Source organism: Haplochromis burtoni, unplaced genomic scaffold (genome assembly GCF_018398535.1).
Source record: "Haplochromis burtoni strain Fernald_Lab_line unplaced genomic scaffold, NCSU_Asbu1 Contig_44, whole genome shotgun sequence".
In the NCBI taxonomy this organism is placed as follows: Eukaryota; Metazoa; Chordata; class Actinopteri; order Cichliformes; family Cichlidae; genus Haplochromis; species Haplochromis burtoni.
The window spans coordinates 2,490,209-2,507,808 of NW_024582405.1; the positions used below are offsets into that span (position 1 = coordinate 2,490,209).

At 44.1% G+C, this 17,600-nt stretch overlaps 1 protein-coding gene across 1 annotated transcript in view; it reads right to left on the reverse strand.

Annotated features, from left to right (window-relative positions):
• The window catches only part of cand1 (cullin-associated and neddylation-dissociated 1), a 21,337-nt gene extending 3,737 nt beyond the window's left edge, over positions 1-17,600 (reverse strand). The window contains 26 exon segments of the mRNA XM_014333241.2: positions 1,754-1,861; positions 2,105-2,269; positions 2,350-2,519; positions 3,695-3,790; positions 3,884-4,060; positions 4,197-4,332; positions 4,593-4,736; positions 4,865-5,053; positions 5,132-5,152; positions 5,155-5,374; positions 5,463-5,616; positions 5,750-5,839; positions 5,921-6,089; positions 6,177-6,385; positions 6,787-6,928; positions 7,356-7,496; positions 7,583-7,734; positions 7,913-8,058; positions 8,130-8,235; positions 8,322-8,490; positions 8,576-8,663; positions 8,747-8,870; positions 9,056-9,210; positions 9,295-9,362; positions 9,465-9,540; positions 17,264-17,600. Coding sequence (XP_014188727.1) covers positions 1,754-1,861; positions 2,105-2,269; positions 2,350-2,519; positions 3,695-3,790; positions 3,884-4,060; positions 4,197-4,332; positions 4,593-4,736; positions 4,865-5,053; positions 5,132-5,152; positions 5,155-5,374; positions 5,463-5,616; positions 5,750-5,839; positions 5,921-6,089; positions 6,177-6,385; positions 6,787-6,928; positions 7,356-7,496; positions 7,583-7,734; positions 7,913-8,058; positions 8,130-8,235; positions 8,322-8,490; positions 8,576-8,663; positions 8,747-8,870; positions 9,056-9,210; positions 9,295-9,362; positions 9,465-9,540; positions 17,264-17,331 — 3,483 coding nt within the window. The 5' untranslated portion in view covers positions 17,332-17,600.

A 17,600-nucleotide genomic window follows, 5' to 3' on the forward strand; every position in this document is an offset into this window, starting at 1 on the left:
AGTTATTTGGCTTATATCGTGATAGATATCGTTATCGCCTGAAATGAAAAAAACATATCGTGATATGAAAAAATCTCATATCGCCCAGCTCTATTCCCACGTTAAGCTTAACAACCGATATATGGAGCGAGTGCCTCTTCTTATAGCCACTTTAATCATGAAACTGCTTAATGATCAGCTGATCGGCTTTTCTGTCGCGAGTCCGTCTCTCTTCTTTGTTTTTGGCCCACTTTGCACCAGAAAGAGGAAACCAGCGGCCGAACAACAGCAGCACGTTTAACCTCGATAAACTGTTGTTAGAATTTATTTAATATTACTTTCTACACCAGGATCTTCGTCTACGTAGCTGACTGCTGGTAACTGTGCAGGGGCAGATCTAGCAAAGTTTAGCCAGGGGGGCCAATAGGGCTTGAACAGGGAAAAGGGGGCACAAAGACATACTTTTCTTTCTTATTCTCATTTAAAATGTCTAGCTTTTAATAAATAATTGTCTGAATCTTACACCCAAAGTTTTAATCTTACGTAAAATATATAGAAGTCCATTACTGTATATAGTAACTATTAAGTCTAATATACCCTAGTAAGCTATAGTACTTTTTCCTTTGGGAAGGTACCATCTGTGCAGTCTGCAATTCTGTTGAAGAAAGATGTTGAATTTATTTAATTATTTTTGAAAATTGGTGAAAATTTAAATTAATTTCTGTGCATTTTTTTTTTTTTTTCACACTGCATCAAATTAAAGTTGATTACGTCGATTCAGCATCATGAGGTGGAGGGTGGTTCCCTTTTTTTCTTTTTTCTTTTTGCTGGAAGTTTGCAACCCTATTAGTTAGGTTGCTTAATATTTATGACGATGCTCAGTGGATCTGCGTTTGACTACTCCGCCTAGGCTGCACTGTCGAGCGCAGATCCACTGAGCGCACGCAAGCTAGCAAGACAGAAGCTAAGCTCGTTGCAACATGGCAAATTGAACCTCCCCCACCCTCATTCAGATCTGGCCTTTGGATCTATTTTGGTTTTCATGTGAAGCGTGACCCTGAAGGTAAGCGCGTCATGGACAAAAGTAAAACAGTATGTTGGATGTGCCATGCAATGCTCAATTACATTGGTGGGAACTAGTGCGTTAGCGCAGTTAGCTCGTTAACGTGTTGGCCGTCCAGCCCCACGCACGGGGCGATCCGCGGTAACTTGTTAACGGAGATTTGCCGTGTTGTGGCGTTAACGGCATTTCAACGAGATTAACGCTGACAGCACTAGTGGAAACACAACGAATATGACTGCACATTTACGCCGACATCATCCTAGTGCAAAGACAAAAACAACAAGCACGCATGCTACTAACTTTAGCCGAGTCATTTAGACAGCCGTTAGCACATGATTCTCCTTATGGGGACCTGATATGTTTAATATGCTGCTGAGAATATAGCCCAGAAGAAGCGTATAGGATAGCTTTTATTTTGGAAAGAGCCATTTCTCTGTAATAAACTCTCTTTTCCAAAGATGAGTGATTTCTCGATCAGATTTATTTTTTTTATTATTTTGTTTCAGCAACATTAAATTTAAAAACTGTACTTTTGAGTTAAAATATATATTTATAATTTTAATAAATGACAAATTAAAAAGCATGAACATTTTTGGCCTCCAGGAACACCATGAGGAATCTTGGGGGTTATTTTTAACCAGGAAAAATCCTTAAAAGTCCACAATAAACAAATATGTTGGACACATTGGATCGAAACTGGTTTAAAAATACCTTTGTGGTACAGGTGGCCCTCAGTGGCTCCACTAGTCTGTCCAGTCTTTGAAGAACAGCACTGGGACACAGAGATGACAGTCTAGCCAGCATCAGGAAGGTCAGCATCTGCAAACACAGCAGCAGCTTCAGTATCTATGATTCAAATACCTTATGGTGTTTAAACATCATGATCTCAGATATACACAAATGACTCCTGGTTTTTCACTGGACCATAAATGAAGCCAGCCACTCATATTTGAGTTTTAATGGAAGGATTAAACCTGAATTTAATGAAAATGCTAAAGGTTAAAATACACTTATGGTTTGTAACTCCGTCCTCAGGATCCAGGCCCTGGGGCTCAGACACACCTTGATGTCGTAGTGGTCCTTCAGACCGTCCTCCACGTGGTTGAGGAAGGTGAAGATGTCGAGTCGGTCCAGGCAGCTGTCCAGCAGAGTGTACATACACTCGAACGCAGCCTTCCTAAGGTCCAGCCCATCATCCACCGTGTGTTTGAAGGGTCCCATCTCCACCTGCAGAGTAGTAGGACAGTAGTCAGACGCATGAACTTGCCCACTCCCAGCAATCGATTCCCCGCTGCAGGTGTCCTCACCTCTCGGATCAGCTCCTTCCGGACTTTGGTCTCGTTGTACAGCTGCGGTAGAACCGAGTCTAGCAGCTCGCGGATCAGACTGGGTTTATTGTGGGCGGCGGAGTTGAACGTTACCAAGGCAACACGCCGCACATTCAAGTCTGGATCCTCCAGCGTCTTCAGGAAATCACCTGAGGACAAAAACAGCCAATCAGACGACAGACAGAGGGGGAAACTTTCATTTCTCACCAGAGTGTGACAAACTCTGACTTTAATGATAAAAACATCAACTTCAGACATTTTATAGTGTTTAATTAAGAAAATAAGGTCTTCTTGTCACATTTAGAGTTTACATAAAGAAGGAGAAAAAACCCTGCATCTATAGCCTTTCACAGCTGATCCAACTTGTGTTTATTACAACTGAATGGGCGTTTTTACCACAATATTACTAAATATGTGTTAATCAGCAAATTAAAAGAAGAACCAAAAGCTGCCACCCCAAGAATAAAACAAAGACCAGAAGTCTGATAGATCATTTTCTAGTTTCACACACTGCTGAAAATTGTGTCTCCTGATTCTGCTCGCATCATCAGAGCGCCACCTTCACCTCGTGCAGCTGTGAGTATAGTGACTGTGATGACAATCAGCGTCTCCAAGTCTGAGATTAAAGATGGGTGGGAGCGATTTCCACCCAGAGCATCAACCTGAAGTATGTCATGTTCACAAGTGATGGAAAGCCAGCAGTAATGCTAGCATTTGTGGTTTTTCGAGTTTTCATTTAATCACAGACCCTCGCCTGTCACCGAAACAATGAAAACATGGATATGAGCAGCAGAAAAAAAATTCATCCCCTGTTCTTGCCAACCAATGTTTTGACGACACAGACTAGACAAAAATATCTGCAACTGCCACAGCTACCCCTCAGCCTCCTAGTAAACAGACCTCTGGCATCAATTGCAAAATCACATTGTTCTGAAGTTATCGAATTCACAAGACTTTCAGAAAACGTGAGCCCTGACCTTGACCTTTAGGTCGAGGTCACCGGGATTCAAACTCGTCTGAGATTTTTAGCTGCTCCCGCTCACATTCACAAACTTCTATGTCCACACTGCCCAAACGAAACAACAACAACAACATGAAGCTTGTGGGTCCCGAGTTAAACATTCCTGAATTTCAAGCAGACCAGAGACAGCAAATGACACCGCTGACTGTCATACGACAAGACAGTTGGTCAGGCAACACTAACCCATCACAGAGAAAAACAAGAAGAGGAGCTCTGGGACAACAGTGTAAACAAAAACCAAAACCAAAAGAACCCAAAAGGGACCAAAGAAAGATAAATCATTTGGATTTGTGTGTGGGTTACCTATGCAGTTCTTCAGCAGTGGGTCAATGGGCTGCGGCTGGTCAGAGATGGTAAACTTCACAGCCGTTACCACAGAACTCCTAGCGTAAGACGAACCTGGAAACGTGCAGAAATCAATAAATCAGCGTTGATATTGATCAGCCTCATCGCCAGCAACGACCCATCTGATTGGCTAACCATATGGGTCACCTGAGAGCAGGTATCCTTTGAGGCGGGGCAGCAACGTCTCGGGGTCGATCAGCGTCAGTTTGCCCAAACACTCGGCTACCACGTTCCTGGTTCCCTCCTCCTGACACTCGCAGTGTTTGAGCAGCAGTGACCAAACAGACTCCACGTAGGGCTTCAGCCCGGAGACGGATGCCGAGCCTGCAAACAAACAAACAATGTTACAAACAAACAATGTTAAAACCAAACACACGCACGCACGCACGCACGCACACACACACGCACACACACACACACACACACACACACACAGGAAATGTGATGTGTTTTTCCTCACTGATGATCTCTTTGAGCGAGTGAAGCAGCAGGTACTGCCTCTTGGAGGAGGAGATCTCCTGCAGGACGAAGGGCAGGTACTCTGGCAGGTTCCCCACTGCTATGCTGCCCAACGCGTACGAGGCCGCCGATTTCACCTGCGACACAGAGAGCAGGTGGCTTAATCTCCACCGAAACAACTGCACAGGTGAACAACCGCAGGAAAGCTCATTGCTTCCTTTGAACACATCACGTCAAAGATTAGCATCTTTTCCATCATCTTTATTTAGTCAGTAAAATCCTTCTTAAAAAATTTTTATGGAACTTTTTCCATTTTATTCAGATAGAACAGTGCAGGAAGGGCAGCAGAGCTGGGGGATGTCACATCTGGATTCAGAGTGTAGACAGGTGTACTTACCTCTTCACTGGAGGAGGAGAAAGCATCCAGGATGACAGTCTTGAGCTCTGGTTGGCCGCTGAGGTCCACGTGGTGTCCAACCTCGCCCAATGAGAGCAAAGCGAGGAGCCTGATGGAGTCTGTGGAACGGCTGTTCTTCACATCCTGTGAGGAACACAAGGTCTCTGAATCTCATGGCTCTTACTGTTCGCTGTTCATCGGAAGGCAGTGAAAACCTTTAAAAACAGCTCAATTAACCTGCAGAGAGGTGAACGCTGCTCACTCTGACTCACCTGGATGAACTGTCCCACCACGGCGGGCCCCTCAGTGGGACAGGCTCTGGTCAGAGCAGCGACGCACTTGGCAATGGAGCAGTACGCTTGTTTGTGCGGCAGGGCGGCGCTCTGGGAGTAAACGGGGCCAGTGAGCATCCTAAGCAGGTCCATGTAGCCCAGGCCGGGAGTGTCGGTGGCCACGAGCGCCTAAGCGGGAAGTCACATGGTTAATATGCATATTCACGCCCACCATACACGCCGAAGGGTAAGCGGAGCTGGAAGTACCTGGTAGAAGTCGAGCATAGCATAGCAGAAAGCGCGCCTCCTTGCAGTAGCGGGGATCGAACCAGCGCAATAAGCTGCTGGAGGATGTTCCCTCCGCTCAGCTGACCCAGTGAGGATGGGTGAGTCACTGCCAACGTGGACAGGAAGCTCAGCGCCATCTGAGACACGTGCATGTCGCTCTCAGAGATCAGAGGAGGCAGCTCGGCCAGGACAGCATCTACCATGACCGGAGTCACCGCAGAGCTGAAGCACAGGATGAGAGGGTGAGGGTGGTGGACAAGGTGGAGCTGAGGTTTGGTGGGTGGGGCTTACTGGTGTGTGTGTGTGTTACCTGTAGTTTCTGAGCAGGATGTCCAGAGCGGCCAGCGTGCAGAGCTTCAGGGCACGCTGGTTCTTCCGGAGGAAGGAGGCGAGGATAGGAACGGCGTCGGGAAGAACGGGCCTCAGGTCGATTTTCAGTGGTGAGCCGGCAATCAGCGTCAGAGCTGTGCACACACACACACATCAAACACTAACAGCTCCAGCCCGGTGAACAATATCCAACACTTCATTTTGATATGGAAGCAGAAAAGAGACAAGCTTCCTTTAAGACACAACTGGTGTGTGGGCGGGGCTTACCTTTCACCGTTGTCAGCCTTGTGATCTCATTCTTGAGGCGTTCTAAGAAGATCAGCAGCGTTCCCGGAAGCTCAGCAGGCAGATGGTCACCTGTACCAGAAAAAAGGAAGACATTAAACCGAGGAAAGCTCTGTGACATCACATCATGTGACTGGGAAGTGTGTGCATTACCTAGGTTACAGATGATCTGCCCCATACAGGAAATGGCTCGCTCTTTCACCTCCTGGTCAATGTCGGCGGCCTTCAGGCGCTTGATGGTGCAGGTGAACAGGTCGTTAATGTAAGGGGAGGGATCGAAGCTGTCGCTGGCTTCTGATTGGCTGTCCAGTGGTCGGATAACCTGGTGGCGACACAGAACAGGATGGAGGATAAAAATCAGCTATGACATTAGAAACAGAAAGGAGGAGGTTGTGAGTTTGACTCCCACCTTTACAAGCTGTTGAGTAACGAGCAGAGCCTCAGAGGTGATCTTGTAAAAGGGGTCTCCCACGCATGACACCACGGGCGGGACAAGGGCAGGGACATGGGCATGGAAGGCGTGAGCGGGGTGTGTGACCATGATGACGTGGAGGCAGGCTAGAGCGTCGATCTTCAGGTTTGAGCTGCTCGACTTGTCGTTCAGAGAGAAAATGATACCTGCAGCGCGCGCACACACACACACACACACACACACACAATTACCTCACTGCTATCAAGACTCACACAGCTCCAAAGCGCTCCAAAGAGTAATCCCAACAAAAACAGAAACATCAAACATTCCAAGAGCCTACACAAAACGTTTTGGAGCCGTAACCTAACCCCAGCAGAAAAGCCAGCCATTCTGACATCTGACTAAGATGCTGTTTTGTGGGTGTGTTCCTGAGTCCTCCCTGAAATCTGTTGGGGGGGGGCTTACAGTTTTATGGCACCAACTCTGCACGACTGGGCCACAGAATTATGTAAAGAACTACAAAAATACTGGTGAAAAATATTTGTATCTGTGTATAGTGACTCTATTCTATCATATCTAGATTATTCTTGACCTGCGGCAGCGTCACCTGGTATGAGGACCGGGATGTGCTGAGTCAGGGCGCCCGGGAGGACATTCACCAGCTCGGTCAGCATGTTGAAGCAGCACTGACGGGTTTTCACGCTTTTCTCCTTTAGCTGTTTGTGCAGAGCTTTCACAATCATGGGGACCTGTGGAGGGCGACAGATGTTACCAGAGAATCACAGGAGACCACCGCAGGTACTTCCTGCTGCTTGCGGTCAGCCTTGCAGGATGCTGAGGGTTTCCTGTCGCCGTGAGAACCAAAGATATGCTCCTAAAAGCTGTGCAGCACTGACATCTACTGTAGGAAAGCTGAACTACAGCCAGAGACCAGTGAGAAACTGTGCTGAGAGAAAACTTTACACCCACTTCTCATATAGAGTGAGCACTGATTGGTTGCAAGGAGGTGATAACTTTTATCTCCTGTATCTAAATAACCTACTCCTTAACTTCATCTAATATCTCATACTTTATACATCTCTAATATCTCTTTATTTCATTAATTTAAAAAAAAAAATTCTGCTTCTGCGTGGCGAGCATAAAGAGAAAAGAGCTCTGTCCACAGCAGGAGCATACCTGGCTCTGCAGCATCGTCAGCGGCGTGTCTCCTTGCTCCATGGCGTCTGGATCAGCCAACCAGCTCTGAGCTGGTCTGGTCTGTTTGAGCAGCGACAAGTAGGCGTGGAAAACATCCGCCTTTACATTCTCCTCCCTCTCCTGCACGCGCATACACACAGAGGCAGGTCAGACATAAAGGTCATCGTTACACATCTCAGAGATAGAAGCCGATCGAACGACGCTACCTTGAAGCGACAGACGAGCGCAGGAGACACGGTGCGGTAGAATTCCGGGAGCATCTCATGACGAGTCGAGACGACAGCATCTAAACACTTCGCCGCCGCCCTTCGAACCTTCCAACTCATGTCGTCATCATCACTGTACTCATCGTCGCTGCCTGGAAAGGAAATGAAGAGATGGCGTCACCGATTAATGTTCAAACGCTTAATTTGGATGTAAATGAGTGGGCAGTGTCATGTGATTTCAAAGCACCAATCAGCTGAGCCTTTAACAGTTTAACATAAACTGGAGGTGTCTTACTTCAGCAGCGATAGCCAGAGACAGGGTATCAGTACCTTGATAGTCTTCGTCGTTCTGCTCAGCATCCATGGCGTTGTCATCCTCATCTTCATCATCAAAGTTGTAGTTGGGGTCGTAGGTCAGGTAGCGCAGGCAGATGGAGATGACGGTGGGGACGTGTGGGTAAACTTCTTTGGGACACCTGGAAAGAATAAAAGCAGTGAGCACACGAGGCACCGCCGCCACAGATTCTTCGGTCTGAGACGGTTTTACCTCCTGACGAAGGACTCGAAGGCCTGGATGCAGTACTCTCTGAGCTCGTCATCGTCCACGTTACAGAACTTCACCACTAGAGGGATGATCTTCTCCAGGTACTCACCTGTTAAAGAGAGACGAGAGGTCAGAGGTCAGGGAGGATTCATCTCTAAATCAGAGACATGACAGTGTGGAGGCCGGGAGTCTCACCGATCCTGTGTCCAGCCTGTCTGCTGATGGCGGCCGTGCACTGGATGTATGTCCTGGTGGTCGACATGTTGTCATTCCTCCCCAGCTCGGCGAGGAGGTGCTCGATCAGGTCAATGAATACCAGATTTCCGCAGGACATAACCAGGTGGCCCAGAGCCATGATGGTCCTCTGAAACGCCCAAAGAACAACAGGTAAGGACACAAACACCTTCCTGAAAGCTCAAAAACACAAAAGTCAAAGCAGTTGGACAGACCTTTCTGACGGCCAGCCGGGGGGAGGTGAGCTGAGGCAGAAGGCAGCTGAGGATGGAGGGGTGGAAATTCACCAGCAGACCCCCCTGTCTGCAAACAAAGACACGGAGAAGAACTCAAAACTTCACCCATCCCCACCAGCGCCATCCATCGGCGACCGCCTAACTACGTACCTGCAGAGCATGTCGGCCATGATGTCAAGTGCCTCCAGCTGCACAGACACGTCTTCCTGTTTGGCGATAGCGCTCGTCAAACGACCCGTTATCTTCTTACAGACGCTGGCCGCTAAAGCCGAGCCTGAGACGGAGGCAGGAGGAGAAAAGATGAATCTTCACATTTTTCACGGCAAAACGATCTGAAGATTCATGAAATCACTGGATGCTGAAAATTTTCACATTTTACAGATCAAAACTCGCTCGCTCAGAAGTGATACTGAATTAAATATGTGCTGTTATGAGATCAGTACTAGTCAAATATTTTACCACTGGAGGCCGGCGGTAGCTCTCCAATGACTGTTTTGAGTCCAATGGAGGAAATGTCTCTAAGCTGCTCTTTGTCTGAAAGCATGTTGGTGCACAGAGTGTCCACGATCGTCTCCACCTGGTACTCCTTCACCTTACTGACCAGAGGGCCCAGGCTGAAACAAACACACCCACAGTCACACACATGGACACGATCAAACAGGAAATAGGAAATTAAAACTTAAAATCAAATAAATTACCATTTGACAGCCAAGTTCTGAACTTCTCCATTCTTGTCTTCCAACAGTTTGAGAATCATCCTCACCACCTGTTCATCAGTGTCAACCAAAAGTTCAATAAATTATCAATAAATTATAATCATTCATTAGACAGACACCAGGTGAAGCAGTGCGAGGTCATACACACGGACCTTCCTCTCGCTGTCGTCGTCCAGCTTGATCGAGTCTTTCTGAAGCTCCGTCATCAGGTCGTTAGTTGCCATAAATCTAGAAAACAGCAAACAAACAAACGAATAAAGTGAGTCGAAGTGTGCGGTGATTAAACGCACAGATGGGCGAGTCATTAGTACAACATCTGCTTCAGACAGAGCTGAAGTCTTAGCTTTCCTCCTGAAAATCTCAGAAAAAAGAATTGATTTTAATTTGAGTTTTAAAGCTTGGAGTAAAACATCCAACAGCTGAAGAGACCAGGAAATGGAAAGCACTAAAAGGGAAAAGGACATGACAAAACGGGCAACAAAGAAGGACTTATTTGTTCTGCTAGAAGATCAGATCATGAACTCTGAAAAAAATGCATATTTAAGACTCATCAGTCCATGTTCTTCCCAAAGTGTTTTCACGTCAGTTTATTCTCCAGCTGTCCTAATGAAACGGTTCATTTTTACACCAAAACCCCGTTAGGTCGAGCTCATTACAGCAGGATTTCAAACAAGCAAGTAGACGATATAAAAATAAAATAAAATAAAAAACCCTCGCTCCCCTCACACTGAGAGGATCAGTAGAGGATTTAGCAGCAGGTGTCTTTTTATTTTTGTTTGTGTGTCAGAGCAGTGAAACGACCCTGTCACTACCCGATCCGTACCGGAAACCCGATCGGTACCCCGCATGCGCAAATCTTACGTCACTTCCTCTCTTTGCCAACATTGCGACATTCAATATATTTGAATGATACGGTTAGCGCCCAGTTAGCTCCTAGCATTTCTCAACAGCTCTGCCTCCTTTTCGACTGCCCGGGACATTTAAACAATGGATAATCCGTATACAAAGAAATTCATGCTTTTCTCCTCAACAGAGAGCGTCCCCCGATTGAGCAACAGCGCCGTAAAATAAGAAGAATGGCGCCTAATTACAGAGTTAATAATGCAGACTTTGTAATATCTCACGTGTAGATTCATCAGCCAGATGAAGTGTTTACTGACAATTGACAGTGATAGCGCACATCATCATCACTATTCCAACAATCCTCTCCTCACAGACAAGCATAAACACACTCGACTATCGCTAAATCAGATTTAACACACGTTTGTAATGACGATAATTCAGTTTATAATAGGGTTTATTCGCTCGGTCAGCAGGTGGCGGTATCCTCGTACACTGGGGAGTAAACTGCCATTAAACGAACAGAAGAAGAAGAAAACATCTGCACATGCGCGGTACGGATCGGGTAGACCCGATTTGTACGGTCAGACTTTACACATGCGCAGTAAGGATCGGAGAGTCCTGATCCGTAACTTTCTTTTTATTTTTCGTTTTTGTCTACATTGTACTGAAATGCTTCATTATTGCAAACATTTTAAGATATACTTGTTATTCTTAACATCTTAACAGATACTCTGACCCATAACTATCGTAAAACGCTACGACCGGAAGTAGAAACCTTTCGCGCATGCGGGGTACCGATCGGGTTTCCGGTACGGATCGGGTAGTGACAGACCCCCTGCACGTTTCGCACCAAACTCTCGGACTTCCCGTCTGTGACGTCATCCAACACAACCGGTTTGGCAGTGGGTCACTGATGTCACACTGACCTCCACAACCTGAAGTCTGACTGCTGTTGGGTGTCAGGATGAAGCCCTCGGACCTGACGCTGGTGCAGGACAGTTGAGAGATCAACCTTCAGAGTATTTAAGTTTTAGTCTTTTAGCTCCTCAAATGTGCATCAGCCAAAGTCCTGAGTGCTTCATTCAGACATGCCGACCTCTGCTAAAAGAGCTTTTATAAAAACCAACGAAGCAAACTGGAAATAAATGAAATTATGTAAGACCCTCTCTTTTGTCTGAGCTGCGTCTCTCTAAAGCGAGCTTGGTAAAAATAATCTGGAGGATGACAAACGAGCCGTTTTAGGACACTTTTATTAACTTCTTTAAATGGATCCGTTTTTGCTGCAGATCCAAATCCTTTAATGCAGAATCAAAGGTGCTGTCAGTCCACCGAGGTTCACATATATAGAGCCCAATACAGAGGATTGAAGCTGCCAACATCAGAGGGAAAGAAATGTATAAACTGCGTTTTTCTTTGTACTAATGCACATATTTAATACATGTTTTATTTTGTTTATTTTACCTAATAAGCCAAGTACTAAATTCTCAGAGAAAGTCAGATAATATGCAAAAATAAAGGCATAAAATGTAATGAATTAAAAGCATATATATAAAATGAAAGAAACCCTGAGATGTACAGGGCAAACTGTAAAAAAATATTCAAAATATGTACCATCAGTAAATAAATTTTAATAAAAGAGGCAATAAACCTATTATAAATATACACAGTGATGTCAAAAAATATATTATTGACAAAATAATGAATTCAAATTTCACAAATTACGCTGAATTTATTATTGGCATTAATAAAGAAAAATGTGACAAAGTATAATGAATAAAATCCACATTTAATTTACTCTCGGATTTCTTTACTTTGTCATTAATTTAAAAAAATAGAATTGCTTATTTAACTAACAATGAATAACTTAAGGAATTTTTAAAAATTGAGTAAATAAAGATCAATAAAACTATGAAATAGAATCTACCAACTGTGGGCATTCATTCATTTATAAATTGAAATCTTCGCCATTTCATTCATAACCAGTTAATTATAAATCTAATCATTGTCTGCTTTTTTGTGCATTTAATTCTGCATTCTTTCCCACCTTAAAAATGTTTCATTATATCTTTAATACATTTACTTTCTTTTTAATTATGAAAATAAGGAGTGGGTCATTCATAGAGTATCAGTGTGCAAACTTTAGCATTAAAACAGAAAAATAAGTCTAACAATTATTATATTAATGAATAAATCTGAGAATAAACAATAAACACATTTTAAAATGTAATGAAAAATTAAATACCATTAAATGTTATATTTACATGAATGTATTTTATAGATTATGCCTATGTTTATCTTCCATATAACAGTACTGGGGCACTGAATATTAGTATATTCTTTTTGGCATTCTGTGAATTTTATTTCATTTTTGGGCAATTTCAGACATCTGCACCAAGCACCTCATGCTCCATACGTTTATAAAGTAACTAATATGTAGTTCCTGTCTCACAGAAGCCGTGTGGAAACGCTCAGATCAGGCCTAAAAGTGGGTCAATTTTTACCCAACAGGAGGCAAAACTGACAGCTTTTCATGATATCGAGGATTCCTTGTTCTGAGAGGGCGGCCGAAGCGATGAAGCTGATTATCTGTGCTGCCAGCTTGTGATCGTCCCCGAGCAGCTGACACAAAGAGGGCCAGGCTGCTCTGAATTTCAAGCTAAATATGAGCTTCTTTTTACTGGTCAAAGAGTCTGATCCAAGCCACTCTGTACCTCTTTATGCAACATTCCTCACAAACACATCAACATGGCTCAAAGTACGACCACCACAAAAAACCAACACAATCAAGCAAAAACATACCGAGGGAAATAAAGACCGCACAGATAAAACTAAAGTAGTATTTATGTTTAAAATTATCTTAGTATTCTAATTTTGCTAAGATCCTTTTTTTTTTTTTCTGCCACGTACTTCTTTCTCCAGTGGCAAAGTTTTACGTTAACAGGCATCAGACTGCTCTTGGAAGTGAAGCCCCGCCCAACTGATGCTTATGAATGTCGTTCAATGGTGGCTTAAAGGGCGAGGAGCTAAAACAGCTCGTTTTAGACCAAGGATGAAGGGAAACACAGAGGCTGAACATGAGTTAAATGTGGCTTATTTTGAACTATGAATCATGCAAAGCTGCGCTTGCACAGTCTAAGAACAAAAACGTGGAGACCTGGGATCGACAACTCTTTTCTTTCCTGTTCCTGAACAGCTGATCAGTTACTTCAATCAGCTCTCAATATGTTTACCCTGAGTTAATGAAAGAAAGCCATCATCAATGGAGCTCCAACACTGTAATTCACCATGTAAGGTGAATTACAGGTAAATAAAGAGCAGATGAGCAGGGCTATGAAGACGTTTTAGTGCTGACCGTGATATTCAAACAGGAGGGAAGAAGAGAGTGATTTTAATCAGCTCTGTTCACTCTGTCATCATCACTGACTGAATGAAACTTGATAACCGCACTTTAACTTATAGATGACGCAGTAATCCTAATTTGATTAGATTTTTAAATCTAATTATCCATTTAAAATGTTGTTTGGCATCATTTAATCACTGAATCTCAATCGATGAACACACGTAATGAGTTTACAATCAGACTGTGTGCAGCTGCTTCCAAAAACTCACTTTTAAATTTTAAATAAATTTAGTTCAGTTTCATCTTTGCATCTCCAAAATTCCAGTCGTGGCAGATGTTTTTCCATCAGTGTGATCAGTTACAACACAGATTAGTTTGATTTAACCACTGTTTCTCAGTAACGTACAGTAAACGTTAGTACTGACAGTCTGACGGCTGTGTTACTGCCCACAGTCTCGGAGGCAGAAAGATGAGACTACAGTTTATTCTGAGCTGATTATAAATCAGTGATGTAGTCGCAGAATCTGCCCTCAAATATTGACGATTGACTGACCTTAAAAGCGCTTGTGTAAAGTAAAAACACACTTAACACCTAAACTGGGATTTCAGTGTGTGTAAAATTGTCTGTAGATGGATTCATTCCAATCTTCGGCGGCGACTTCATGAATGAGGAAATGAAACTGAGTGTCAGTCAGCTGGTTCAGGTGCAGTAAGAAGGGAGGAGCCAGAGAACAGTTTTAGTTCACAGAGTCTGTTACCATGGTAACTGGCACAGAGTTTAAGTTTACTGTGAACCAGAAAACCCAGTTTCCCCCTGAGCTCAGGATTAACAAACTCCTGGCGCAGGGCCTGATGACGTTCTTCTTCCTGTCAAATCAGTTTATAAGCTCAGTTTTGAACGCTCCAACATAAATAAATCATTGCATATTTGTGTTCGTCTGACGCTAACGGACCTCCTGTCAGACGCTTCATCTGCCTTCACTATTTGCTAGACGATATCAGCTGCAGATGATCAATACAAACTGTGTCACTTCAGTCTGCCTGTTAATAAACTCATTAATCTGAAGCCTCAGTTCAGGCTGCGACTGCAGCATTTCAATTTCACCTGCTGATTATACTGAAGATGAATCGATTAAACATTATGAAAAACAGCAACAGAAAACAGCAAGAAGGCCTTTTGTGAACTCCCCTTTGTTTTTCAGATACTGTCATTTATATATGTAGGTTTTATCCCCGAGTTTCTGTGGTTAAAACCCCTATGGTGGGGTGGGGGATGCAGTTGGTAATCAGTTAAAAAGCAGCAACTGCTTTTTATGTCATCCTGAAAATGACAAAGAGGAAGAACAGGTTGACCAAGAGTTTCCCTTGTTGGCTTCACACTTATTTTCTACAAAGAGCATGCTCCGTCACCATCATCTCAGCTTACACCAGGGCTCGCAGTTTTTGGTAGCCCAAATAAATTTAAGTAGCCCGAATAAAAAAAAGAGCAATTTTTTGATTGATGTTTTGTTTCCATTACAATATTATAATGTATAATATTGTAACGGAAACAAAACATTAATCAAAAAACTGTTGAAACACAAATTATAACATTGTCTAAAAATTACAACTCAATCAACTCAAATACTTGGTTCTAATTGAACAGAAATTTCTATGAACTTGTAAGAACTGTGTAGGACATGAATCAGTCTGTGTCAGATCCTGAATTTGAAATTTCCACTGAAGTCACGGGTAAGAGACAAGTGGAACCAAGATCGAGGCCATTTGCTTTTTGAAGTTTGCAAAGACTGCTAAATTTTGCCAGTGGTAGTTCACTCTTTACAACATAGTACGCTGTTCTAAACAGATTTTCAGGTTTATTTTTAGTATGTTATTTGCAATTGTTGTTTGTTCTGGGAAAGATATTGCAGACTGAGCAATAATGCATTTCTTGCATTTCTCATGGGTTCTAATGGGGGCCTTTCTTAAAATGACTGGTCCCAGTAACAAAGGCGCTTGTCGACTCAGAAATCGAGGGAAAACCAACAACACACCCGGCAGAACATTGTGTTATTTACACAGGTGCACATAAGTGGTCCGCATGTGCGCATTCACTGTCAAAATAAAAGACGCGCACCAGATAAGAAGTTGTGACACGAGTTTGCGTCCATATAAAAGGCACTGTTTTTGTCCGCTAGAGTAGATTTTCACGGCACATTCCGCACCACAGCTGTGCGTTCATCATTTGTTTGAAGCCAGCTCACCTCCTGCAACCACTTTTCCGAGAATACGCGCTTCTTTTGTGGTTCGGACTCCTGACATTTCTTTGGAGGTGGAGGAACATCACAGTAATTGCTTAAAGGAGCTTCTTCGACATCTTTAAGAGTTCTAAACAAATGTCTGTCCTCCTGAAAATCTTATGTACGCAAACCCGCTTTTGGTGCCGGGCTGATATTTTGTCCCAGTCCAGCCCTGTTTAAATCCCATTAAATTCAATTAAGGGTTAAAGTGTGCATTATTGGCTTCTATTACAGTAGCTGTCTGAACTAGACCTCTGGATTGGAGCGTTTGTGCATTTTTAAAAACATTTTTAATGAAATTATTTGACTAATAATATGGCTGTTGTGTAGTTAATCATACTAACAGACTATCCAAGAAGTCTGAGCCCCAGTTTAGGTTAAAGACGAACCTAGATCGAAGATTTAATTTGGATTTTAATTAGCAGGTATGCTGACCCTGTACAGTGTACTGATGCAGCTTCCATGTTTCTGAATATGGTCTCTTCTTACTCCAACAAAAACAAGAACTCAGTCCAGTAGCCAAAAGGTGCTGCCACTCTAGCTGCAACTATCTTTTAAATACACTATGTATAGTGCTGGTTGCTGCCCCACAGCAGGCTTCTAAAAGCTGACCCCTCAGGAGGACAGTAGTATTTCATATTCTACTCTTGACTTGGTTCAATATCAAAGAAAGCAGCTTCCCAGAAGCTCTGTTACCTACTGTTCAAACTGTCTGAAACAAGCCAGGTTTGTGTGAAACCAGACATTTTCTGACTAACAGAAATTGTTCCTATTTGTTTCCTATCTGAAACAAGCCACTTACTGTCTAAAAACAACTACCTTCTGTCTGAAACAAGTCGTTTGTCTACTTTCCTTCCAGAAAGTAGCCAATTCTCTGTATGAAACAAGCTGTTTTGATGGAGCTACAGCAGCTTATTTCAGGGAGGATGAACTGCAAGGCTGTACCGAGGCCCAGTGAGAGACAAAGCTGGCTTATTTTGAACTGTGACTCACGCAAAGCTGCTCTGACGAGAGTTTTAAAACAAAACAACCACAGAAATGGGATCAGAATAAGACACCTTTAACGCTGACAGAGTCTATGTGAGTGCAAGGCTGAAGCTCCGACCTTCTCCGTCTGTTTACCGGCGTCACCACACCCCCGTTAGCTGGAGCGACACTTTGACGTTAAACCCGCCCGTTTCCCGGGAGAAATCCCACTAGCGGGGGGCTACCTTCACATTTGAATCTACATCACAGAGCGCCGTCACTCATGCTAAGCTAGCCTGCGGATTGACAGAAGTTGGTGCTAGCCCGCTAGCCTGCAGGCTAGCTGCTAATGCTAGCAGCTAACCGCGGATATGACGATGATCAGACAGGTGGCATGCTAGCTGTTAGCCTGAGAGCGGCAGGCCCGCCGCAGCAAAGCGCCGCTTTCAGTGCGAAATAACAACACTCCGATGCGATAAACAACAACTGACGGTCAGATCCCTCCACCCGGGCGTTGTTTTACCTGAAATCCTTGTCGCTGGAGGTCATTTTCTCCAGAAGGTTGGAGATGTGGTACGAGGCGCTCGCCATGTTGGTGCCGTTAGCCTCCTACTAGCAGAGTGCGCTCGGTGAGGATGTTCCGGCTGCGGGCTCTGGTGTCTCTGGCTGGCTGTGTGACCGCCCTGCTCGGATGATTTCGGGGGTAGAGAGTGTGTTTCTGTTCTTCTTCCACTTCTTCCACCTTTCTCTTCAGCTACAGCGACTGTCGCATCCCGGGGCTACCAGTTTGGTGTGTTTGAATGGAGCTCCCGTTCTCTCCGCAGAGGGGCGGGGTTAGCGGCGCTGGACGATGTGGGGTC